The following is a 26478-nucleotide window of genomic DNA, read 5'->3' on the forward strand; positions in this document are numbered from 1 at the left end:
ATTGAAGTCGTTAACTGGAGTAAAATGGGGTGCAGACCCTAAGGTCCTTAAAACAATATATATCGCGACAATTAGAAGTCATTTTGACTATGGTTGTATGTTTTTTGCTGATGCGAATACCCATCTTTTAAGGAAACTAGATATTATCCAAAATAGGGCCCTACGAATTATTACGGGGGCTATGATGTCATCTCCAATTAATTCTCTGGAAATAGAGGCTGGCATTGTTCCTTTATTTGTACGCAGATGTTACATCACTGACAAGTATGTTCTTAAATTAGTTAGTCGTGGTAACGAAGTAATTTATAGATACTTAAATAATATCAATATTCCAAATTATAATTTAATACCGTTTCCTAATTCTTCTTCCATAAGTGATGTTATAACTTATTTAAACTTTGAATTTCAAGATATAGTGTATTGGTCTAATTTGCTTCCCTGTTTTGAACATGATTACAATGATATTATGCGAGACGTGGTTGTTGAACTGGTCAAATTTGAATCGAAATATGACTTTTTGGAGTTTCTTGATGATAAGACTGATTTTGTTAAGTTATATACTGACGGCTCTAAAACTAAAGATAGGACCAGTTTTGCATTTTTTGACTCTTTTTTGAACATAGGAAAAGTTTTTGAATGTAGTAGTTATTTTTCAGTATTTTCGGCTGAAGTATTAGGCATAATTTATGCTTTAGAACATATTCGTAATTATTATATAACTAAAAATAAGTTTTTGATTCTATCTGATTCGATGAGCGCTTTACAAGCGCTTAAAAGTAAATGTGTAAGTGCATCTGTAAATTATTTAATTTATAAGTTGAGAAGTTGTTTAAGTTCTTTGTTGAATAGAAATATTACTGTTGAATTTTGCTGGGTTCCGGGACATTCAGGAATTTTTGGCAACGAACTAGTAGACAAGCTTGCCAAATCTACAGAAGATATACAAGTTTGTGATTTAAAAGTACCTCAATCCGATTTAGTACCTTTTGTTAAAGAACTTATGATTAGACGTTGGAATAACTCATGGTCTAAATCCAAAGAAGTCAAAGGGAAATGGCTTGCAGAAATAGTCCCGGCACCCAGCTCCAAGTCGTGGTTTGAATACCAAAGAAAATATGTAGAAAGGGCATTTATTACAACTATATGTAGATTGCGCATTGGTCATGCTCGTTTTCCCGCACATCTTTTTAGATTAGAGCTAAGTGATTCTGCTGTTTGTGCACATTGTAATTTTGATGTATGTGATCTTGAACATATTTTTTTCCATTGTCCTTCATTTAATTTACAAAGGTTATTGTTTGTTGCTATGTGTATGGATACTGGTTTGCAAGTTCTGCCAAATTCAGTACAGGGCCTTATGAAATATCCACAATTATATCCTGTAATCTATCAATTTGTTACTCAGACTATAGGTAGTTTGTAAATATTGTAAATATCTCATGTAACTATTAGATTCGTGTCTCATTTTTATGTGAATTAGTTATAAGTACTTATGTTACTTTTGTATTTCATGCTTGAGCTGATGGCCTAGTTGCCAATGCTCGTAATAAATTAAAAAAAAAAAAAAAAAAAAAATCTGTCAACGTCACGTCACTGTCGTCACTGAATGTCTGAATTTATTGTATTTGGATTTGGGGGAGCCACTAATGCACAGCCAAATAATGCACAACCCAGGAATGTACAGCCCAATAATTGGCGTCCATCATGGACGCCAATTATTGGGCTGTACATTCCTGGGTTGAGCATTCTCGGGCTGTGCAAGTTTGGTCCGGGGCGATAATACGAAGCCACTCTTTTCACAGGGCAATAATGTACGACCCTATAATTCGCGTCCACTAATCTGAGTCCCTTGGCTTTCAATTATCGGGCTGCGCATTATTGGTACGGGTCGAGAATGCTCGACCCAATAATGTACATCCCAATAATTGGAAGCCAAAAACCAGAGACATTTTTTTTTTTAAGACAGCTGTCAAAATTAGTAGGGACGTTCTGACATGAGCTCTTGACAGTTTAAAAATAATCGGTTTTTTCTAGTGACATCTTTCAATGATATTGACAGTGTTGACACTTGTTGGTTTACATTACGCTTTGTTATCATCTTTTTATTTTTAATGTATGGTTTTCAAGAGCTCTAATACTTGTAATGTATGCATGAAATCATATGGCAAGAGAACCTAAATCGTTTTGGAACTATATGAACTCTAAAAGAAACAGTAGAGGTACGGAAAAAATATTATTTAATGGAACCTTTGTCCGGTAAACAAGTAGTGAATTTGCTAGGTTTTTTCACTCTGTATACAGTGTGAAGGTGTGGAAAGTTGGAGGTAAGCGCCGCAGCCCGCAATAGTCGCAGCGGGCACCGAGAAGAGCGCTGTAGGGGTTCAGGTTATGACAGGCTAGATATACAAGACGTGCGACGAGCCCTTCAACAACTTCAAGCCAAAAAAATCTTCTGGTCCGGATGGTATTCCCTCGTGCGTATTTAAGGACTGTAGAATTGTGCTGGCGGAGCCGCTATTGCACCTCTGTTTCAAGCTAAAAGTATTCCTAGAAATTTATAAAATTACTTGAGTGATAACCAGTACTGATAGGTGGATCAGGAGATAAGGCAGAGGGTTTCGACTTTCGAACGACAAGAAGTTCGGCCAGCAATCTTCTTAGTCACGTAGTGCAGATAATATGTATAGTGGGTAGCAGGAGTCAAACTGATAATGGTTACTTTGACTTTAAAGACACTAGATCTGGTTGATAATGACTTGTTGCTGTCAAAGTTAGCAGGCTTTGGTTTTACCCCACACTCACTTAATTTTTTTGCAGACTACATGAGGGAAATACAGCAGTATGTAGATTATGAAGAGCACAGATTGAATCCAGCAGTGACATGGGCCATTTGTTCAATATAATATCTTGGTTATATGGAGATTGGCTGAGAAAGCAAGGTGTATGCTACAAGGTGCAGGTTTCTGCAAAATATATTAGGGTGAGTCCATTAAGACAGCTGTTTATCTGAAAACAGGGACTGGGTCATTGGTCAATGGGTCATACACCATCAAAAACTCAATCTTAAGAGCAAAACTACAAAAGGATGCATATGTTGGTGGATCCCCTTAATACAAAGAAACATAACACTTTCAGAAAATATATATTCTCTAATTATAATGCATGATATGATAAATTTACAATGGTCATGTAACAACATTGTTACCTGACAGGCAGTCTTCCACACATGTACCTTAATTAATTTAAATAATTATAGTCCGCTTTTTTCAGATTTCCTCAGTTTGAGGTTTTTTAGATTACTTCAATTAAAATAATTTGTAGGTTCGAAAAATTCTAATCTTAAAAAACAATGCTGAGGTCAACACTGGTGAGTGTCAAATGGCAGGTGGATGTCAGCAATTTCAATAAAATATTTATAAACATGTTAAACCTTCTTTGTACTTCAGTGTACATTTTATAGAAACCTGTGTACCTCTCCGTGAAATGAGATATAGACTCAAAACAAATGCAGGTTTTTTTTATATACCACATCGGTGGCAAACAAGCATACGGCCCACCTGATGGTAAGCAGTCACCATAGCCTATGGACGCCTGCCAGCAAACAAAAAGTCTTCTGGAAATCGATTTTCACTCATGTTGTCTCGGATATGAGTGAATATGGTATTGATACATTCAGTGTAATTCCCTGAACACAAATATATGAGATGACAACGGCGAAAGTGGTAGGGGTTATTATATACATACCCACGCTCGTAAAACATTACCCTCCTCCTGACACAGTCGGGTAAAAATATGTTTTCAGTAACAAAATAGTATTTTTACCCGACTGCATCAGAAAGAGGGTAACGTCTTTCGAGCGCGGGTATGTCTATAATTATGTCTATTTATTTGGCACGCCCTACAGCTCAAACGGCTGGGCTGGACGGTTTTTGACATATGAGTTCTGGTTGAATTCGTCAGAATTTTGGTAGTGACAGGCTATATACATTTTCAAAATGGCGCCCGCTAATGAAAAAACGGGGGGGGGGGGGGTCTTACCATAGCAATATGGGTACCAAATGAAAGTTACCTAGTGAAATGTTCTTTCAAAAATATATGTGAAAAGTCGGGTTTTTTGTGTTGCAGTTTAATATTAATATTTTTTGATAAATCTGGTTAATTATTTTTTATCATTATAAAGAGGATATTAACAGTCACATAGCGAAGAGTCTCGATCAACACCTTGAGAGACTCTCGCTAGGTGGTTGTATCAAGGGTCAGATGCAGCAGGCGATGATCTTGGACACGGCGCGGATAGTCCGGCGGTTCCTCTCTCTGCGGCCATGACCACCGGCAGCTTGGGCCCTGCCCCGCTACTGGCGGCACCCTAGGTTAAGTTTTTTATAATGTGTTTATATGTATTTTTGTATTCTTTTTGTATGGTTTTTTGTATTTTACTTTTATGTATAATCATATTATAAAATGTCTAACCTAAGACCCAAAATAAATAAAGAGATTAAGGGTGCCTTTCGACCAGAGATGTGCTATACTTGCTATGCTATGTTATCATACATTTGAAACGCAGCTCCAGCTGCAGCTACGTTTCAAATGTATGATTGAAAACATAGCATAGCACATCTCTCGTCGAAAGGCACCCTAATAATAAAAATAATAAAGACGTTTATTCAAAAAGTTTAAACTTAGGTACATAATAAAAGTACACAATAATGCTTACAAACTAATTGAAAGGGAAAGTGGCTCAGCTAATGTCTACGCCAAATGGCCAAAATTGTTGAAAGTTTTCAACTAATTTGTTAGAGCAAGTATTGAAAAAGTTACAGTATGTTATATATTTGTTATCTAATCACAAAGCCCTGTTATTTGGTACCTCACATGGTATGCTTAAAGGAAAATAAAATAAAAGTTTGTACTGCCGACTTTATGACGTCACAGCAACTACCCCCACCACTTCGCGCTTGTCATCTCGTATATTTGTGTTCAGGCATTGACATATATCTAAGGACGGGCCTTACGGGCACTAAGAATGGTGCTAGTTTAGTGGTGTCACTCACGAGCCAATCCTGCAGTCTAACGCAACTAGTCGCGACCAATCGCGCATGTGATGCGAACTCATCAACAATTGGCGTTCTGGCGGTAGACTGTACGATGGGCTCGAATTCGTGTGCGTGACACCGCTTTACTGACCCCATTCTTACCATTAAGGCCCGTCCTTAGATATATGTCAATGTGTTCAGGGCATTACACTGAATGCATCGATACCATATTCACCCATATCTGAGACGACATGAACGAAAATATAAATATAAATATGAATATATATATATATATGTTTGTATCTCTTTACCTTTGGCTATTACTACTTACGATTATAACGACGAAATTTCGGTGGTCCCTTCATCGTCGTTATATTATATCCGAAATCCATTGTATGTGGTTTCGTACCCTTTTTTAAGCCTAGGTCGTTTTAGGAATAGATGTACTGATTTCGTTGTCTGAGTACCCATAACACAAGCCTGCTTGGCTTACCGTGGGACTTAGTCAATTTGTGTAAGAATGTCCCTATAATATTTATTTATTCTATTAAAGGTTTACAGAGGTACACTGAATGTGCAATATAACTGCATACTTTTAGTGCGGTAGGTACAATGACAAGATTTCATAGCTCAACCCGCCATCCTGACGCTCACCTATAGTGATACATATTAGTAAATTGTAATGTATAGTTATGAAAGTAAATTAAAGTTCATGTTGCACAGATAAAATCACTTTAAACAACGTTTCTAATGAAAATAAATCTCAAATTTCAGGAGCTGATACAGGCAGCCAGAATGAGTCTGCTGGGTCGCCGGCGCCGGACGCGCGACGCGCGCCTCGGACGTCTGACGTCTTCGTGTCTCTCGCCAGTTGCAGGGGAAGATGCGAATAGTTATAAAGGCGTGCATGACGTCGCTAAAAAATGATAGATATAATACTAATCTTGTTGCCCGAGGTATTCCTCAAGTTCACGGGGTAGATTACAGGTGTAGTGCATAATCCTTTACCATTTTGACGACCACTCTGGCCTAGTAGGTAGTGATCCTGCTTATGAAGCCGATGATCCTGGGTTCGAATCTCGCGGTAACGGAATTTATTTTAGTGATGAGTACAGATATTTGTAGCTGAGTCATGGAAGTTTTCTATGTGGGAATTATTCAATTTGTGTAAGAATATCCCTTTAATACTTGTTTATTTATTTTTCGTATTTTCTCGGAAACGTTGCTATTCGTCATGCTACTTCAGTCAACCTCAATACTTATTGTACTGAATGACCGAAAAAGCATGACACGTTCGTACGTTTTCGTGAAAATACGTTGGTAAAGGAAATTGCACTACATTTTTAAAACCTATTCACCTGTCAGTAAAATATGAAAAAGGAAAGTTCATGAGTTTCATAATTTTCTTTCCTCCAACAGCTTCCCATGGAGCAAATGTAAACCTTTTGTGCATGTCAATAGTTCTCAAATGGAATTGGTATAAGTCATAATATAATCGTAGATCAAAATTAGTACATTACGATATACTCGTATAAGGAGTGTACCGAAAAAAAACTGTAAACTTCAAATGAAAAAAAACTGATGCAGTTGAGAACAAATTAAGGTTTTTAGAATAACTACAATAAAAAGCGACTTTTAATTTAGATAATTGTCACTTTTTTTTATTTGTTCTGTAGGAGTGATAGGCAGCTTGTTCCTAGCGCATTCAGTGGCAGCTTTTTACGGACCCGTTTTTCATATTTGCCTGCATCACCCCGTCACCTGCTGGACATGTTAATGTTTTTTGGCTGTTTCATTCTTCTCTTTTAATACACTTTTGATTTGAGCCCAATAATAGTTGATAGAACGGCACTGCAGGACGTTTGGAGCTCGTACTCTATTCTATGTCAACTGCCAAATGCGATTTTTGTAGGAAGGAAATTGTATGATTTTCGATTTGGCCTAGAATGATTATTATTCCAAGATTAATAATTCTGGTTTTACGCTGTTCGACTTTACACCGGCAAATAAAAGAGATGCCTAAAAATATTAATCAACATCTCCAGAAATAATCATTTTCTAAAAATGCAACATTTTAAAATAAATTTAAGAAAGAGATCAACATTTAAACACACTTTTAGTGCTTTATAGGTTTCTAGAACATATAAGTCATTAAGTTACATTCTTATTTTGGTAAAAAAAATAGCAAAAACGTCTCAGAAAAAATTAAAATAATCATGTCCAAAAATTGCCAATTTTTGAGTTACTAATTTACTCAAACTTTAAAATTGAAAAAAAAAAATACTTAAAAACATATTTTTTGTGCTTTTAACCTAGGTATGAGATACTTGCAACATAATCATTCTTACTCTGTCAATAAGAAATTTATACCTCTAATTAATTTTGAACCTACGAAAGTCTGACATCTTATTTTCACATTTATAAGCGAATTTCTTAATTAATTGTACTTAATGTTAAGTTTGTGTTAAATGTATTACTGTAAAGTTGTCCATTAGGTGAAATATATGTGAAAGTCGCTTCTAACAGAATACGCAAACGTGGAGTCACGGGACAGGCTTAGCCTAGTGTGACCCACAAAATTTATGTAGTTTTATCTGATTTTTAAAAATAAAATTTTACTTTACAATTTGTACCTGTTATATACCTTTTTAGGGTTCCGTAGTCAACTAGAAACCCTTATAGTATCGCCATGTCCGTCTGTCTGTCTGCACCGGAAAGCTACCTATGTTTTTATAATAATTATCTGGTGCTTTATTTCATGCATGGTGTGAAATAATTTATTTTAAATACAGTCAAATTACGGGCATCTTACCAGTCTACCATAGGGCAAATCTGAAATGGGTCAAGGTCGGTGCAGTGACAAAAAAAAACATTTTACCTCCTTTTCTACATAATTAGGCGTAGTTCGCTGTCTTTTGTATGTTTCGAGTTTGCAATATTCTTACCCTTACTTAATGTTTTTCATCACACTTGCGAAGAAAAAAAACAAAATTTTAAGCGAAATAATTCTTAAATACGGTGACATATCATACATTCGTCCGATTTCTTGGAAGGTGAGGCATCGAAGGCACAGACCTATTCGGCATTCAGCCACGATTGAAAATTAAGTAAAAATATTTTAATCGGATGTTAAAATAATCAAATTAAATTAAATTATAAACGTCAGTATTTTAAAAGTAAAACTCATTTATGCTACTTGGTTTGTATGAATAAGTGACATAATTAAAGAAAAAAGCTATAACTCCCTAGAGAGTTATAGATTTTTTTTCACAATCCATAAATCCCGCGGCAACAAAGTAGGCCTTTGTCCTTCAGCACACCTGCATGAAATAAGATCTTTTTCGAGCAAGTGTGATGAAAAGATTATTGTTGATTTTGGATTTCATACAATGGAATTAAAAAGACAGCGGCCTACGCCTAATTATGTAGAAAATGAGGAACCAATGAGAAATGATTTTATTATAAATTTGTATAAATGTATGTGTCATTACATAAAATTTACTTAATAACTATGTATTTCATATTTATTATAAATATATTACAAGGCGTTGTACCTATGTCGATGTTTCACTTATATGCCCACCAATATAGCCTAATGTAGATTACCACTGCAAAGCCAGGAAGGCTAATCTTTAACACGTTGGCTGCCATAAACATCACCGGTGGGATCACGTAATCTTCTCTGGCCAGCTCTCTGGCTGTGTCGCTATGACCATCACCGGTGGAATCGAAAGCTTGTTACTTACATCTTTATTAACCTCAGTAATAGTCCGATGCTGGGAACACGAAAATTGTATGGGGCGTGGGAGGAACACTTTCGGTGAAGTATGGTGGGCAGCCAACGTGTTAATACTTCGTTTATTTTTGGTAGGCTTAATTTGGCTGCCCTTTTTAGGGTACCTTCCACGTACCTACCGTAATAGGGGACTACTACGTAAAAACCGTATGTAAAATAAAAGGTAAAAAAGACCTATTTCTAACTTAAGAGTTATTAGCCCTAGCGCCCGCACGGTAGGCCCTCAAGTGTAACTGGGTCGCAGCTGAATTTTGTCCATAATGGCGGTGAATACTGAATACTTCATCAAATCATCATAAGAAGCCTGTCGAAGAGCCCTTGCTCTTTCCATACTCTTGGACGTAGCCATGTGCAAGAGTATGGAATAACAAACACTTTACGAAAAATACTAAAATGACTGTCTACCAAACTTGTGCCTTGAGCATACTCTTGTAGGGGGCTGAAAACTGGACGTCGTACGCTATATAAAAAGAGAAAGATCCCCGCATTTTGCGAATTTCGATTTTCGCGGTAGGCCCCCAGGAACAAAGACGGAATTTACACCTGCCACGTGCGCTGCCTAGGTACGTAGTGAGTAGGTACGTATGGTATACTAAACATAAACATAACGTGGAAAGACAGGGTTACTGGGTACCAACGAAAGTGTACTGGAGATAGCTCAACTTCCTAATATCACCGCGCTTATGATCTGAGACCACGCTACTCAAGCAAAAACGCTTGCGGTAGCTAGGGCATGTGTAACGAATGGACAGTGGCGACAGCGACAGTGCTGATTAGGCTAGCGCAACGTAGGACGCCATTGCTCCGCTTTAACCCATAATAGACTGCGTAAAGCGTGATATGTCGGTTTAAAACGGACTTTTGTTTCAAAAAGTATTTTATCTTAAAAAGTATTTAGAAGATACCTATCTAGTATTTCAAATACCATTTCCAGAGGTAGGTATCTTAAATTGTATCATTGATGTAAGTATAATTAACTGGATTCACTATCAGCCGGAAAAAATGGCCCCACAAAAGTAATGCTCGAACGGCTCGAGCACGAGTTTTGCTCCCAGTCTCATTTCGGCGGTCGACACGACAACTGTCAAACATGACGAAATGTTCTGTAAAAAAAACCGGCCAAGAGCATGTCGGGCCATGCTCAGTGTAGGGTTCCGTAGTTACTCTTCCGTCACAATAAGCTAAACTGGAGCTTAAAGTATAGTAAATTGTTAACCAAGGGATGAAACGCGAGTTAAACAAATAGGCAAATTTGCATAATCAGTACCTACCTAATTAAAGTCTTTTTACTATGAAGGGGAAACTTTTTGCGATAACTCAAAAACAGCTAAACTTATCATATCCGCTATAGTTTTCATTTAAAGTCTTTCTTAAGCTCTACTTCCACGATTTTTTTCATATTTTTTGGACCTATGGTTCAAAAGTTAGGGGGTGGGGGGACAAATTTTTTTTTGTTTCGGAGCGATTATCTCCGAATATATTCACTTTATCAAAAAATGTTTGTTGAAGACCCCTATTAGTTTTGAAAGCCCTTTCCAACGATACCCCACACTGTAGGGTTGAAGCAGAAAAAAAAATTCACCCCCACTTTACGTGTAGGGGAGGTACCCTCAAAAAAATTAAATTTTTAGATTTTATTGTACTACTTTGTAGGCTTTATATATATATATATATTAATGCCGAATTTCAGCTTTCTAGCACTAACGACCATGGAGCAAAGCCTCGGACAGGCAGACAGACAGACAGACAGACGGACATGGCGAAACTATAAGGGTTCCCAGTTGACTACGGAACCCTAAAAATGCGCTTATTAGCAAAACAACAAGAAAAAACTGGCCACGTGCGAGTCGGACTCGCACAGGAAGGGTTACGTACCATTATCTATAAACACGGTCACCCATCCAAGTACTGACCACGCCCGACGTTGCTTAACTTCGGTGATTGGATGAGAACCTCGAGATTGGAAATAAATATTTATTATATTCTGTTTTTAATATTTGTTGTTATAGCGGCAACAGAAATACATACTTAATCTGTAGAATTTCAGCTCGCTAACTATCACGGTTCATGAGCCTGGTGACAGACGGACGGACGGACCCTAAAAAAGGATGGCATATATTTCTTTCAGTGAGTTCTATTGATAATTTAACAGAAATAAAAATTTAATAATTCATTTTGTTGATACAAATTAACGGTTGTCACGGAACAAAAATCTATGGAGTCTACATTAGATTTTTTTTTAATACCATGTTGGTGGCAAACAGGCATACGGCTCACCTGGTGGCAAGCGTTCACCGTAGCTAATGAGGTCCTGAAACACCAGGGTGTCACATACGCGTTGCTGACACGTTTTTTTGTTGTTGTACATGGGTGGGCTTTTTTATGCGTCTGAAGATGTATTTACTATTTGCAAAACAACTGAAACTTTTTAAAGACATTAACATGCGAAGGGGAATAAACCATAACAATTATATAATAGCATCTAATGTATTGAAAACATTCATTCACGTAAAAAACATAACAACAATCACAGAATTGTTGTAATAAAGTCGATGTCTAACCTGTTACTAACTGTACGTTTACATTACACTGCGAAAAAAGAAAGCTCCAAAAATAAATGTAGATCAAAAAGACAATGGACCCGGGTACGTCCTTAAACTACATCCACAAGAGAGGTATGGGTATTGTGAATATCATCTCGCTTAGTGTGGTAAGGCACAGCACAGCGGATGTCATTCCAGATCTAGAGCAGAGCCCAACTGGGGAAGTACCTCCACCTTACAGAAAACCGCAGCCAAATAACACTAGACTCTACTCATAGTGTTGTGTTCCTGCCGGTGAGTAAGGTTGCCATGCCAGAGCTCAAAGAGGGGAGGGAGGGTTGTTAGGGTCGGCAACGCGCATGTAACTCCTCTGGAGTTGCAGGCGTACATAGGCTACAGAGACTGCTTACCATCAGGCGGCCCGTATGCTTCCCTCGTTAAGCTCTGGCAACCTTACTCACCCCCTCACCTTGTTTAAGAAGAATTCCAGTGATGGGAGGATCCATGAGAACTAGAAGCGTTTGAAAATTGATAGGCCGCTGGATATTATTCGGTAATACATCGTATAACGAGCGGTTAAGTCTGTTGCAAGAAAAGAAATTGTGATCCGAAGTTCCTTCGTCAAAACAGCACTCGCATAAAGAGCTAATTTTTGCGAGGAATACAGGAGTGCAGACGTGACCCAATCGGAGACGGCAGAGTGTAGACGTAGCCTATTTACTAGCAGAATGAAAACGGAAGAACCACGGTTTATGAGGTATAATTGGTTATATGATTCCATAGTGTTTTCCAACATGGCGTCCAGAAGAAGCCCATAATTCTTGGCAATCGTCCCTCAAGTCACGGCGAGCTTTAATCATTAAGTCGGATGCAAAAACCATGTTGCGAGCAGTGTTGGGCAAAAATCAATTCGAATAAGAATAAGAATAAAAACAGAAATTTTATTCTTATTCTAACACAATGGAATAAGAATAAATCCATTCCTTATTATTTTAAAATTACATGAAATGGAATAAATCATGCAATTTTTATTTTAAATGAAGAATAAAAGACGGAACGGAATATTCCATGAATGGAGTTATTCTAAATAAGGTTTTAGTGGAATAACATGTTATTTAGAATTAGAATGAAGTTTGAAGTTGTCGTTAGGTCAATCTTGCGAGTCGATTTACTACCACTTCCTGACGTTCGATTTGGCCTGGTATTTGGTAGTATCTGGTGGACTTGGTGACTGTGCAATATTATGGTGCTATGAAGCTGGTCTGATGGTGGAGCCCGAAGGAACTCCTAAAGTAAACAAAATAAAGACACCGTGTTTTGGCAAACACTTTGATGTTTTATGGTTTTTCTGAACACCTGCGGCTGCCGGCCCTTTAAAAGATTGCCGTTTAATAATATGAAGAAATTTTAAATAACAGGTATTTAAAAAGACCATGTAATAACTCAGTACTTAATAAAAGTTCGGTAGCAACAAGGACACTAAAAGCACCGAAGTTAATTTAGAAACATGAAAATATATCCAGTTATCATAACTTAGACAAATGTATTTTGCAGTAGCGGCGGCTCCATACAACCCGATTCCCATTCACTCGCTATTCATTTTGACGTTTATACAATGATCAACTTACGAAAACGTCATTTAACCATAAAGTATTCAATGTTTTAAAATGTCCGTTTGAAAATTTGACACTTAAACTGTATTTCATTAAGTTTACTTTTGTATGAAATACTTCTCTTGACTAAAATTATAAAGAAGCGTTATTAGCATCTACCAGAGCGCATTGCATAATGTCAAACAGCTCTATATATTTTGACACATTTCTTTGGCATTGGCATTGGGCATTGGGCGTCCTCTTCTTTTAATACGTCAATGTCTTATATATGGAGTGTGGAATTAAAAGGAGGGAAATCTCTTATGGTAAGGTCTGTTTTTTTATTCCGTAGATAGACTAAAATGACGTTTCATATGTAAGACATGACATGAAAGTCAGTACCACATGAAATGTCATTTTAGTCTACGGAATAAAAAAACAGAATATAGAGCTGTTGCAAAAGTGTCCAGCTGTCAGCTATAAATAATTGTTCCAAATCTCTCCAGAGTAGCTAAGAACCTAGGCGTTATTGACGCAGTGAAGCGCGCTGTCTATAATTTGTTTTTTTTTTCAAGTATTCTAGGTATTGTAGCGCCACCTATTTAAGGTTTTTTTATGACACTTTTTGATACATGGAGATTCCATTCTTTACCTCCACCTTCCATATCTGATATCTTAGATACTTGACTATCTAGTATCTTGTATTTTGTATTTACATGTACATCCCTGGTAGTGATATATATACTTAATGTTCGAGTACGTACGTACGTTGGATTGCCTTACACGGCGGCAATGAATATAATAATTTTCTGTAGGTACATAAAAACACACAGTCGAACCCAGTGGCGTAGCTAGCATGAGTGGCACCCGGTGCGGAGATTGTGGGTGTCACGCTGTTACCCAAAATCAAAATTGTTCAAATATGTGACGGTCCACATCAAAAGGCACCTTAACGCGGTCGGCGCTTACGTCGCGTTGCTGCATAGTACTGAGGGCCTACCGCGAACCACGTTCGACGTGTTGCCTCCCTGTCACATTTACGTACGAATTTACGAGAGCGACAAAGAGGAAACACGTCGAACGTGGTTCGCGGTAGGCCCTCTGCATTAGTATTGGCGCGCCGCTAATAATGGCGTAAGCGCCGACCGCCTTAAGGTCCCTTTTGATATGGACTGTCACATATAATAATAATAATAATAATAAGCCCGCAGGGCAGCTTGTGGCGAGCTGTTGGGGAGTAACGACCCCACGGACCCGAGTACTCCAGAGAGTCGGTCAGGGTCTCCGTCTCCGGCGTGTCTTCGTCGGTCGGAGTGGAACCCCAAGGGGACCTGTAGGACTCTCTGCTCTGGCTTGCCTTAATTGGCCGTCCAGAGGGGAGACGTTAGAGTATACGCTCCAGGGGTGGAAGTGTTAAAGGGCATAACGCCGCGAGTAACTGCCGCTCACGCCGGTGTTGCGCCTGGCCGTCTTTACGATGGCGCATCAGGTGCCCATCTAGCGAGTGGCGAGTCACCGCCTGCCTTGATAACACTGTATATCACAATGTTATGGCAGGTGTCCGGAACTCTTAGCAATAGCCCAGTCTTATTTTCCACCCAAATTCAAACCATAGACCAGGACTCTTTCTATTTTTCTGCAATAGCCTCCAATGCCTGGTGAAACCGGTTTATGGGTATCTATTTATGTACACATGAATGGGTTCCAGCAGGCGTTCTACATGACATCAAAGCTCTCCAAACGGCCTCTACGTGTTGGATCTATATCCCCACGCACGCCTTATAAATGACCGGGCTTAAAAACCCGAGAGTTTGTAACGGAGATACAAATAATAATAATAATAATAATAAGCCTTTTATTTCCATAATGAATAACTAATCTAAGTACATATTCAACATGCATTAATTATTAAGATTCCAACATTGATTATTTAAATAAAATATAGTCTACTTATGATTAATTAATTAAAAAAAAAATCAGTTCCATGCAGAAATCAAGTTTCATTAACTACATATATGTATTATATAAATTATTTTTTTTCTATCACTATAATAATTATGTCGAAGCAGATATGATCAAAAATTCGAAATTACTAAATTGAATTATTAAAATTATTTACTGTTTTTTTTTTTTCAATATGGACCCCTCAACGGGTAAAGGCCTCCTCCATTTTGCTTCACGCCTGTCTATCCTGTGCTTGTGTGATCCAGTCTTTGCCGGCTTTTCTTATAATATCGTCGATCCATTTTTCCCTCGGTTTACCTCTTTTCTTTTTATTTGCTGGTCCTTGCCAAGTAGTTATTCGCTTTGTCCATTTTTCTTTGTCCATGCGTGCTATATGACCGGCCCATTTCCATTTTAGTTTTTGAGAGTGTTCCAAAGCATCTATTATTTTAGTGGTTTTTCTTATTTCAGTGTTTCTTTTTCTGTGTTTTAATCTTATATTTAGTACACTCCGTTCCATTGCTCTCTGACTTACTTGTATTTTATTTTTATTTTTTTTATTATAGATCCACCTTTGGCAGCCGTACGTCAGACAAGGTAGTAAACAAGAATCGATAACTTTTTTCTTGAGCTTCATAGGGAGCTTTGATTTTAGGGTTTCTCTATTGCTCCAAAATTTATTCCATGTTATGTTAACCCTTCTTTTGACCTCCTCTTCGATTCTTGTCGCAGAGAATGACATCTGTTGGCCTAAGTAAACATAGCTTTGAACGTATTCTAGTGTGTTGTTGTTAACACTTATTGGTATTTTATGGTGGTTCGTTAGTACTTTGGTCTTGGTAATATTTAATTCTAAGCCGATCTTACTGCTTGCCTCATTAAGGTCATTAATCATTCTTTGTAATTGCGATGCTGTTTCAGAAAATAGTATTATGTCATCAGCAAAGCGGAGATTACTGAGAAATGTCCCATTTATATTTAATCCTTTTCTGTCTGACTGTCACATATATAAAATGGGAATGGGATATCCCATAGCCCAGAATTTAGCCGATTAGTCTAGCTCATTTTAGATCTCATGAACTCTCAATAGTCCTTACACCCTGGCTGGTGTTGCCTCTGCGTGCATTTTAAGATGACATGGGCAAGGGCAACACCCGCTCGGTGTAACCCTTACATTTCATAAGTGTCAAAAGGGACTCTACGTGTTGGCTTCAGCTCCACGCACGCCTCCCAATTGTCTGGATCCCTATTATCCCGCAATGGGAAAGACATAAAATAAGCAAAAAACGGAACCCTTATGGATTCGTCATGTCTGTCTGTCTGTCCGTCCGTGTCACAGCGACTTTCTTCCGAAACTATAAAAAGTATACTGTTGAAACTTGGTAATTAGATGTATTTTGTGAACCGCATTAAGATGTTCACACAAAAATAAAAAATAAAATTTTTTTTGGGGGTTCCCCATATTTAGAACTGAAACACAATTTTTTTTTTCATCAAACCCATACGTGTGGGGTATTTATGGATAGGTCTTCAAAAATGATATTGAGGTTTCTAATAGGTATCATTTTTTTCTAAACTGAACAGTTTGCGCGAGAGACACTTCCAAAGTGGTAAAATGTGTGTGTTAAGTTTTTTTTTTTACTTTATTAGGTACACTAAACGGATATCGTACAATACCTATCATGGGAAACGCTGTGGGAAACATGCATGCACATTATGGCTTAATGAAAACTTTTTACAAAACAAGAAAACCGACTTCAAAAAGGATAAAATTAAATATTATCTTGCATCCTAATGCAACCAACTGCAAATAATATACAACATGCAATATACCAACTGATATGTTTGATTAGAAGTGGTGTCGGTCGGTGGCGGTCAGTACGGAATATTTGATTATATCCTTTTTGAAGTCGGTTTTCTTTTATTGTGAAAAGTTTTCATTAAGCCATAATGTGCATACATGTTTCCCATGATATTGTACGATATCGGTTAAGTGTACTTAATAAAGTAAAAAAAAACTTTACTAATATTTCGAAAACTGCTTAAAGGATATTTATATTTTTTTTATTTTCCATTTAGAACAAAATAATTTTTATTCGTAAACACAAACAAGACACATTATATTACTTGATATAACAAAAACAAAGAAACAAACAAACAAAGAAAGAAACATTTCTAGTTATTCCTAACCTAACCCCCGATCCATCAACTCCCAACCCCTCAGTCCCCTACCGATCAACTCACCGCCTCCTCAACCCCCTAACCTCGCAAACCCTGACTCGTCAAACCCCAAACCCTCAACCCCGAATCTCAGACTCCCAAAACACATATTCATTAAGATTTATAGAATAGTTTATTCATATGTTGACAATAAAATTAAAATGACAGATATGACATACTGAACGCCGTTGATGATGTTCTCTATGGTAAAAGATAGGTGATATGAAATGAGGTTGTAACATTCGTTCGCCCTAAAGATTTAAACGTCCATCTCATCAATTAGTCGACGAGGTGGTTTAATGGTACGCCGGCTTCGACGCGGTGCCATAGGTGTAGCGGCTGTGGCCGTACCGGCCTCATTCTGAGGAGAGCAAACTGGGGCAACTTCTGCAAGAGATTCCGCTCCAGCTTCTGACCCTGGGCATGGCACTGTCGATCCATTGGCTTGCAATACTGGTGTTGACGATGTAACTGGTACCATAGGAGTTCTCTCAGCTGGGCTTTCTTCTAGGTCAGGGAGACGGGGTCGTATGTGGTCTGCGTGATACCTCCTCTCCACCCCAACTGGAGTGTTAATAACATAAGAATATCGATGTGTGCGTCGAGAGACCGTGGCAGGCTCCCATCGCGGCTGTTCCCTGCTTCGCACATACACAGCATCACCCGGTCTATAGTTTGGAGTCTGGTCAGCGGAGTTAACATTCGCTTGTATTTGTCTATACTGTAATGAACGTTTAGCACTTGGTCTGGCATTGTCAAGGAGACAATTTAGTTGTCTTCCAAACATTAGCTGGCCCGGCGCTTTGCCAGTTGTGCTATGGGGTGTGATGCGATAAGCGAAAAGGAAATGTTCTAAACGTTTCTTGAGGCATTTTGTGCTTGACGACATTCTGGTCTTGAAAGTCCTCACAAGCCTTTCGGCTAATCCATTCGTCCGCGGATGATAAGGTGACGATTTGATATGTTTAATTCCGTTTTTTTCACAGTAATCCTGGAATTCTTTAGAAATGAATTGGGGGCCATTGTCAGACACTAAAAATTGGGGTAGACCAAAGGTAGTGAAAATTGTATCCAGTTCATCACATAGTTTGGTTGTCGTTATTTTGGTCATCGGCTTGATTTCAATCCATTTAGAAAAAGCATCTGACAAAACCAACCAATATGAACCTTCGAATGGTCCGGCAAAGTCGACGTGAATCCTTTCCCAGGCTTGGTCTGGCATGGACCATGAGAAGATTGGTAGATCTGAAGTATTAGGCCTATTTTCCTGGCATTTGTGGCAAGTCTTTACATGTGTGTCTATATCTTCCTCTATAGTTGGCCACCAAACGTAAAAACGTGCCAGTGCTCTCATTGCTGAAATGCCTGGGTGCCCAAGATGCAGATATTTTAGGGTCGGTTTCCTCAGAGTGTCAGGAACAACAATACGGCCTTGCCACATGATTATTTTGTTTTCTAGTGACAACTCATCGCGCTTCCGGGCGTATGGTTTTACATCGTTTGAGTATTGATGCTCACGCCAACCAGTTTTTATAAGGTTAGTTATTCGTTTAAGCGTAGTATCTTTTCGCGTTTCATCTCGTATAACGGTTTCAGATAATGCAAGATCGCCAATGCTATCAGTTTGCAGTCGCGCTACAATTTTGTGGACCTTGAGTTCAGACTTGGAAGGTAATTCCTCTGGATTGGGCATCCTGGATAAATAGTCTGCGATGAGATTGTTGCAACCTTTTGTATACTTAATGTCGTAATCATAACTACCAATTATTAAAGCCCATCGTACTAGGCGATTGTTGGCGAGTTTGGGTAAGTTTCGTTGAGATCCCAAAATGTGTATCAGGGGCTTATGATCCGTGACTAATGTAAATTTAGTGCCACGAAGATATTGGTCAAATTTTCTAATCCCAAAAAATATTGCGAGAGCTTCGCGGTCTATGACGGAATACTTTGACTCTGCTGGTCGGAGTTTTCGTGATGCGAAAGCAATTGGTTGTTCAATATTATTCCTCATGTGAAAAAGCACTGCGCCCACGCCCTTCTCTGAAGCATCACAGGCTAGGTAAAGTGGGCACTTATCATTGAAAGCTACAAGTGATTTAGAATGAACAATCATTAATTTAGCACGTTCAAAAGCCTCAGCTTCCTTGTTGGTCCATTGCCATTTCATTCTGTTCCCTGTTAGTGTGTGAAGATCGGCGCATACACTGTGTAAGTGTGGTATAAATCGCTCATAAAAGTTGACTAATCCAAGGAATGATCGTAGCTCCTTGGCATTAGTTGGTGGGGAAGATTTGCTGATAGCTTCTATCTTTGATTTTGTAGGGCGTACTCCATTTTTGTCAATTGTGTGCCCAAGATATTCTACTTCTGGTTGTAAAAAGGTACATTTCTTTAAATTGACTTTTAATCCAGCTTGTTCCAGTCTTTCAAATACGGTACGTAGTGTTTCAAGGTGGTCTTTGTCGTTTTTTCCTGTAACTGCAATGTCATCAAAGTAGACTGCTACATTTGGCAATCCCTCCAGAAGCTTGTCAAGATAATGTTGGAATATTGATGGGGCCGTGGAAATGCCAAATGGCATTCGGTTGTAGGTGTAGTATCCTTTGTGTGTCGATATTGTCAAGAACTGTTTAGATTCGGGCTCAATTTCAAATTGTAGGTACGCATCTTTTAGGTCAATTTTTGAAAATTTTTCACCCTCCGCTAGACTCTGGCGTAGTTGATCAAACAAAGGAACAGGGTGTGCGTGTGTTATCAGAACAGGGTTGAGTGTGCTGCGGAAATCACCACAGATTCTGATCTGGCCATTGGTTTTCACCACGTTAACTGTCGGTGTTGCCCACTGGATCGGAGTCATATTTGGGTCTACTTTGGTTATAATTCCTTCTTCAACCAAACGATCCAGTTCAACTTCTATGTTTTTCTTCATTGAGAATTTAATTGATCTGGCTGTGATGTGTTTCGGTTGTGCATCGGGCTTGATGTGTATGTTTACTTGATAATCTTTTACTTTTCCAAGTTTTCCGTCGAAGAGTGTTGTATGCTTGTCCAGAATTTGTTTTAGTGTAATGGCTTCCTGTCGAGTTTTCTTGATCGAGTAGACTGGTTTTGGAAAATCCATCTGGAACATTTCGCTCCATTGAAGGCCGAACAACATAGGGTCTGCTGACTTCATGACAACAACAGGAAGTAGTCTTTCCTCATTTTGAATGCGTACGCTAACGTTTGTTAGACCCTTTGGTTTGAGTCTTGTATTTCCATATGCGCGCAAGCTGGGAGCCTTTATGAGGGAAGGAGTTCCGATACGCGCCCAGAATTGCGTACTAATGATCGAATAGAGAGAACCGGGATCCCAGTCCATCGTGCAAGGAATGTCGTTAATGAAAACATCGATTTTTTTGCTGTCCTTGCTGTTCGTTTTACTTATTTGACAAACGATGTCCGTTTCATCTCCGCTGACGTCTGAGTAGGAAGATTGAGACGAGTGGCTGCTACTCCTGTCATGCTTAAGTTTGTGCAGCTTGTTTCTTTCAGCCTGTTAGCGTAATGTTCCATAGATTCATTTTCTTTACGTATGCAGTTCCAAAAGTCCGTTAATGCTCTATATCTTGTGCGTTTTATTCTAAATAGGTCCATCAGTTTATTTCGTACATCCGCGTATGTACTGTCTTCAAAGTGTGGTGTAAGTGCAACCTTTATTTCGTGAAAGATCTCCGGTGAGAGGCAGGTGAAAAGTAGTTCCTTCTGTATGTTGCGTGCATCCTCGCCCCAAAGTTTGCATTTTGTTTCGAAATAGTCAATAAATTTTTCAACCGCGGTATCGTCTGGATTGAATTTGTCGCTCTTAAAACCGTTGTAAACATTGTTTCTGTTACCGTTAGTATTCGAAAAACTAGGTGACTCCGTGCCGTTTGTCGTTGTTGGTGTAGGAGCCGCGGCAGTTGCGTTTTGCTGTTGCGATAACAGCAATTGTAATATGTCTGAGATTTGCTTCTGTTGTGTAGCTTGCAATGTAAGAAACTTGTCAAATTGTTCGCTGTTCATTTTGTAACGAGTTTTGTTTTAATCCTCGTCGCCACTGATATAAATTACATATTCATTAAGATTTATAGAATAGTTTATTCATATGTTGACAATAAAATTAAAATGACAGATATGACATACTGAACGCCGTTGATGATGTTCTCTATGGTAAAAGATAGGTGATATGAAATGAGGTTGTAACAACTACCCTCTACCTTCATCTCTCACACCTACCCCTCACCTCTCAGTCTCTTTGGTTACGAAGACGTTAGCGAATATGTAAGGTCAAACTCGTGGTTAGGCTACAGTTGCACAAATGGGTGGTTTTTGGGAGGAAATGCTTGAAGTACTTTAGAAAACACTAAAATCACCATACACGTGCCTTTAAAAATTGAGGAGTTTCCTCAATTTCTCATGGTTTCCATCAGAGCTAAAAATATTACGGAAACAACTTGGAGGTAACTTCTTACAAACAGAAAAAGAGTTACTTTTACCACCGGTGCTGGAGTAATGTAGATATATTTAAAAAATCATTATCATGAAAACAATCATCATCATCACTCATCAGGTCCACTCTTACAAATTGGTGATTTTCGAGAGAAAATGCTCCAGTTGCTTAAGAAAACACCTAAATCACCATCCATACATGTGCCGTTAAAAATTGAGGAGTTCCCTTAATTCCTCATGGATTCCATCATCAGATCGGGACCAAAGTAAAATGGGACCACCTTGCATGTAACTCCTTTCAAACAAAAAAGAATTAGGTACTCTAATCGGACTACGGGTGTGTGAGTAATCGGTGAAAGCACATAAAAAAAAATCACTAATTCATAATTAAATTCCATCAAATCTACTAAGGAATGTCACTGTCACAATGACATCTGTCAACGTCAGTATGACGGACCAGATATCACAAACCTTTTTGGAATAATAAAAAAAAAAATTATCTTACTGAAGGTGACGAACATAATAAAACTGTATTTGTATGGAATACAGAAATTAAGTCAAAATATTTAATCGAAACCGGCAAAACGTCCCACTTTGTCGCTTGCCATAAGGACGCCTTGACAGGTTATTCGTATAAAGATACAAGCAAATGTCGACCTTATGGCAAGCGACAAAGTGGGACGTTTTACCGGTTTCGGTCACTCCATTTTCTATACCTTTAATTGAACGCTGCCAAATCCATAAGTGAAGGGTTTTTGTTTAATGTGTCGCCTATACTTCGACTTTTAGATGTTTGTTATGTGTAAGTAAATATTTATTCACTATACGTACAAAATCACATTCAAATGTATCGTCTTTAAGCAATAGGGTTGTTTCCATCTACAAATCTTAGGGCAGAATTGTATCCCAATAAATTCTTTTGGATTATAAGAACATGTTAAACTACTTTTAGGGGACCTGTAATGACCATATTTTTGTAAATATGTATTGAATTTAAAATATCTTTTACAGTACATAAGGGGCTACTTTATAGCACTAGTGCGAGAAGTAGCATATTACGTTACTGTGTCGAACATTTAAAGGGCCATATGTACTGTAAAACGTTGTACGATACATGTGCGAATAGGTAATTCGCAACTCGTGTCGATTTAAAACACTCCCTTCGGTCGTGTTTTAATTTATCGCCACTCGAATTTCCTATTTTTCGCACTTGTATCGTAATGTACTATTGGCACACGTCATGTGACCAAACTCGAAACGTCATTGAAGATTCTGATGACGTTACAACTCTCAGATTGACACTGTTGATAGTTAGGCGATAAACAACAAATGACAAATGTCAGTTGACAGTTCGTATCTTCTACGTGTGTATGTAGTTATGTGTCAAATCGTAAACTGTGACGTCACACAATTTTCAAAGAGCGTTTTGGGCGCCAAAGCATCTGTCAAAATATATTTGGTTAATTTAACATATTTAAAGCCGTTTTTAGTATAAGAGTTGAATTTTAGGGCAACTTTTAGTTAAAATAGAACGTAATACAAGCGTTTCAAAAAATTGGGAACAACCCTATTATAATGTATATAGTACAAGCCTTGCTCAGTTGGGGACTATGGTATTTTTAAAACATGCTGGGTACGGTGAGAGGTGTCATTTCCTACAATTTATAATCTTAAAATGCCAAATCTCGCTAAATTGTATTGAGATGACGTCTGTTCTTTTCTGATTACCCTTTCTGTTTGAAAAATACTATGAGTAACAGACGTCAGATGCCGAATGAAGTGACAACTTGACTTGCCAATTGACAAGTGAGTGTCATGGCCGCCATAAATCTATCATGGTATCATAAGGGCGTATTACACTATCCTGTAGTTGTCGTTTTCGAATTTACGTTTTGAGGTATAGTAATAATACTAATAATACACACGTCTTAAGACGATAATGTTTTTGTATTAAAACGGAATACCAAATGTTGTTTACACCTGAAGTATTACCATTTCATAACGAACATTTCTACCTCAAAATAGTTTTAATTCAGTATTAATTAACGCTAATTAATACTTTTTTCATAAGTCTGATTATTTAAACTAAGTATTTAAATATTGTATTTCAAATTAGTATTAAATTATTTACTTACGTGCATTCGTTCGCCAATAATATATTTACTATTTATGGAACGTTTCATTTTACTGGCAACACAGTGGTAGATTTGATGGAATTTAATTATGAATCAGGGATACAGAACCTCCTCCTTCTATGAAATTGAAGTCTGCTTAAAACTAGCACGAGATCTAAAACAACACAGCATCATGTTTTACAATTAAGCGGAAATCGTACCTACAAATTAATTTAACACCATATTATAGCTACAGTGTAAAATATCAGGGAAAAAATACTAAACTATCTAAAACTTTAAATATTTAGGTACACACATAAAAAAGCATATGTAACTATCTAAACATTACAATTTAATTATAATTGCTTACACGTATCATCAGGTTCAAATTTTTACAATTTATGAATGATGTCATTCATAACATGTCCATGCACTTTTGAACCCTACTGTAAGTACATATCAGGTCTTCCACTTCTTCCAGTAACAATTGAGTCGCTTAACTTCAAACTCTGGTAAATCTATCTGTCAGCTATGCGATTTTGGTATTAACAAAGGTAAATAATAGGGTAGATAATAGGTATTTGCTGAGAGGGTCGAATGGATTTACCCGAGTTGGAAGTTGGAAGAAGCGACACAATGGGGTTGGCAACTGTCAAAGGTATGCATAGATGGTGCCATCATAGTTTGCCCCTTTTTCTAGAATATGGCTGAGAATATGAGATTTGACTTAAAGGGGCGGGCATCCGGGCTATAACCGCGAAAATCGAAGTTCGCAAATTGCGGGCATCTTTCTCTGTCACTCTAATTACGCCTTCATTGGAGTAAAACAGAAAGACATCCGCAATTTGCGAAATTTGCAGTAGCTCCCCAGAGCATAACCGATAGCCGTTTGTCTTATAATTTTTCTAGCTGTAGTGCAAATGTAGGTGATACGACTCAAAACTTGTCAAAAATCTATGGAAATCGTGGGGAGGCCTTTAATGTTGAACTTGGCTTTCGCTTTTGGCTGTCATTTCACATTTATGTTTTTGATGGGTTTAACTAACTGGCTGAAGGAAGTGATCACCGCTTACGTTCAAGTGCGAATCTCACTCTTGCTCTTCCTTCAAATAAGCCACGAAAGTGTGCAAATTCATTCACGGTGCGCACTAGTTGTGGAACGAGTTGCCCCTGTCGCTTAAACAGTCCCGGGCTGTGTGTACCACTCAAAGTTAATTTTATGAAGCTTTTGGCTTTCCAATGTAGGCAGTGTGATTTGGTTAAACACTCTTTATTTTTATATTTTTACTTGTGATATTTATACAATATGTTTGTACAGGTATAGTGGAGCCGTTAACCACGGATAGTACGATGATTTTTATCGACAAATCATCCCCATACCTGTTTTTTCTCAACCATTTTATAAATGCTCGTCTTCAAAGTTTTATGGCGCCAAACACGACTGCACTTGGTTAATGTACTATTATTTGTCCATTTACCTGTCGCACATTTGAAGGAAAAATATCGTTCGATAGCTTTGTAAATTAGGGCATTAGAATTCTCCACAATTACTCGAGAATTAATATCAAAGTAACGGGGGGGTGGTTAATGGTAATTTCAAGTTTAACATGCTACGTTCCATACCTCTTTGACATGTAGTTATTAGATTCTGGATTTTTTTGGTGAATTTCCACGTTTGACTTGCATATATTAAACATGGAATTATACATGTGTTCATAACTTTCCTTTTCAGCTTTATTGGCATTTTACTTTTAAACACTTCGACGGTTTATAATAGACCCCCAAAATAAGTCAGACCGCATCGTTCCAAAACACCCTACGAGTCTTCATTCGTATATATAATAACTAATTAAAGAAATAAAAGTTTAAAATTTAATAAAAACGCCATATTTTACGTATTTTATTATACAATCAGAACAATGAACTTATACAAATTTACGCAATTGTTATGCAGTAAATAATCCTACTTAACTACTTTTACAGTACATATGGTGCTACTTTATAGCACTAGTGCAAAAATAAGCATATTTACGTTACTGTGTCGAGCATTTAAAGGACCATATGTACTGTAAAACGTTGTACGATACATGTGCGAATAGGTAATTCCTATTTTTCGCACTTGTATCGTAATGTACTATTAACGATCTCTACTATAGTTGACAAATAGTAGTATCCGCAATTCGGACCGTATCTTACAAAGTTTTTTTTTACAAAAAAAGTTGTCAATTTTACTGTCAATTGATGTTCGTTAATTCATTTTATTGAAATTTCTTTCGTTTTGTTTTATTGTGGTAATTAAAGTTAATTGTTAGAATACCTTCAGAAAACATGAGTTAAATAATGATCCGTCCGGATTACATTTTTTCAGGTACCTAGTATTTTTTGATGGCTGACTGACGTGAAAATTTTTGTGTACTACACGAGATCAAAGTTATTTACATCTCGTGCGTTTTTGAGTCCCTTACTACGCTCAATATTCTAAATTAGATTATATTATAGAATCTTTCGCTTGCACGGGACTCAAAACAAGCACTCGAAGAAATATCAAACTTTGCTCTCTTATTGTACAAATAACTATTGCAAATTTTAATTTTTTGTATTACTAATTTATTTAAACTTGCCCCCAATTCAGACCAACCCCTATAGACTGGGCTATAACCGCGACAATCGAAGTTCGTCAATTGCGGGCATTTTTCTCTGTCACTCTAATTACGTCATAGTGAGAGTAAAAGAGAAAGATCCCCGCAATTTGCGAATTTCGGTTTT

The 26478-nt window shown here is 37.7% G+C and overlaps 1 protein-coding gene and 1 long non-coding RNA gene across 2 annotated transcripts; one reads left to right on the forward strand and one right to left on the reverse strand.

Annotated features, from left to right (window-relative positions):
• Positions 1-1701: 1701 nt before the first annotated feature.
• On the forward strand, positions 1702-8590 carry LOC133522799 (uncharacterized). The gene is made up of 3 exons (XR_009800129.1): positions 1702-2219; positions 2818-2980; positions 5808-8590. It is a non-coding gene; the product is annotated as an uncharacterized LOC133522799 (long non-coding RNA).
• An 8652-nt stretch (positions 8591-17242) lies between these two features.
• LOC133522800 (uncharacterized protein K02A2.6-like) lies at positions 17243-20653 on the reverse strand. Its single transcript, XM_061858246.1, has one exon. The coding sequence runs from the start codon at positions 20487-20489 to the stop codon at positions 17388-17390; it is 3102 nt and encodes a 1033-aa protein (XP_061714230.1). The 5' UTR covers positions 20490-20653; the 3' UTR covers positions 17243-17387.
• Positions 20654-26478: the final 5825 nt, after the last annotated feature.

The sequence above is a fragment of the Cydia pomonella genome, chromosome 11, assembly GCF_033807575.1.
Source record: "Cydia pomonella isolate Wapato2018A chromosome 11, ilCydPomo1, whole genome shotgun sequence".
NCBI classification, from domain to species: domain Eukaryota; kingdom Metazoa; phylum Arthropoda; class Insecta; order Lepidoptera; family Tortricidae; genus Cydia; species Cydia pomonella.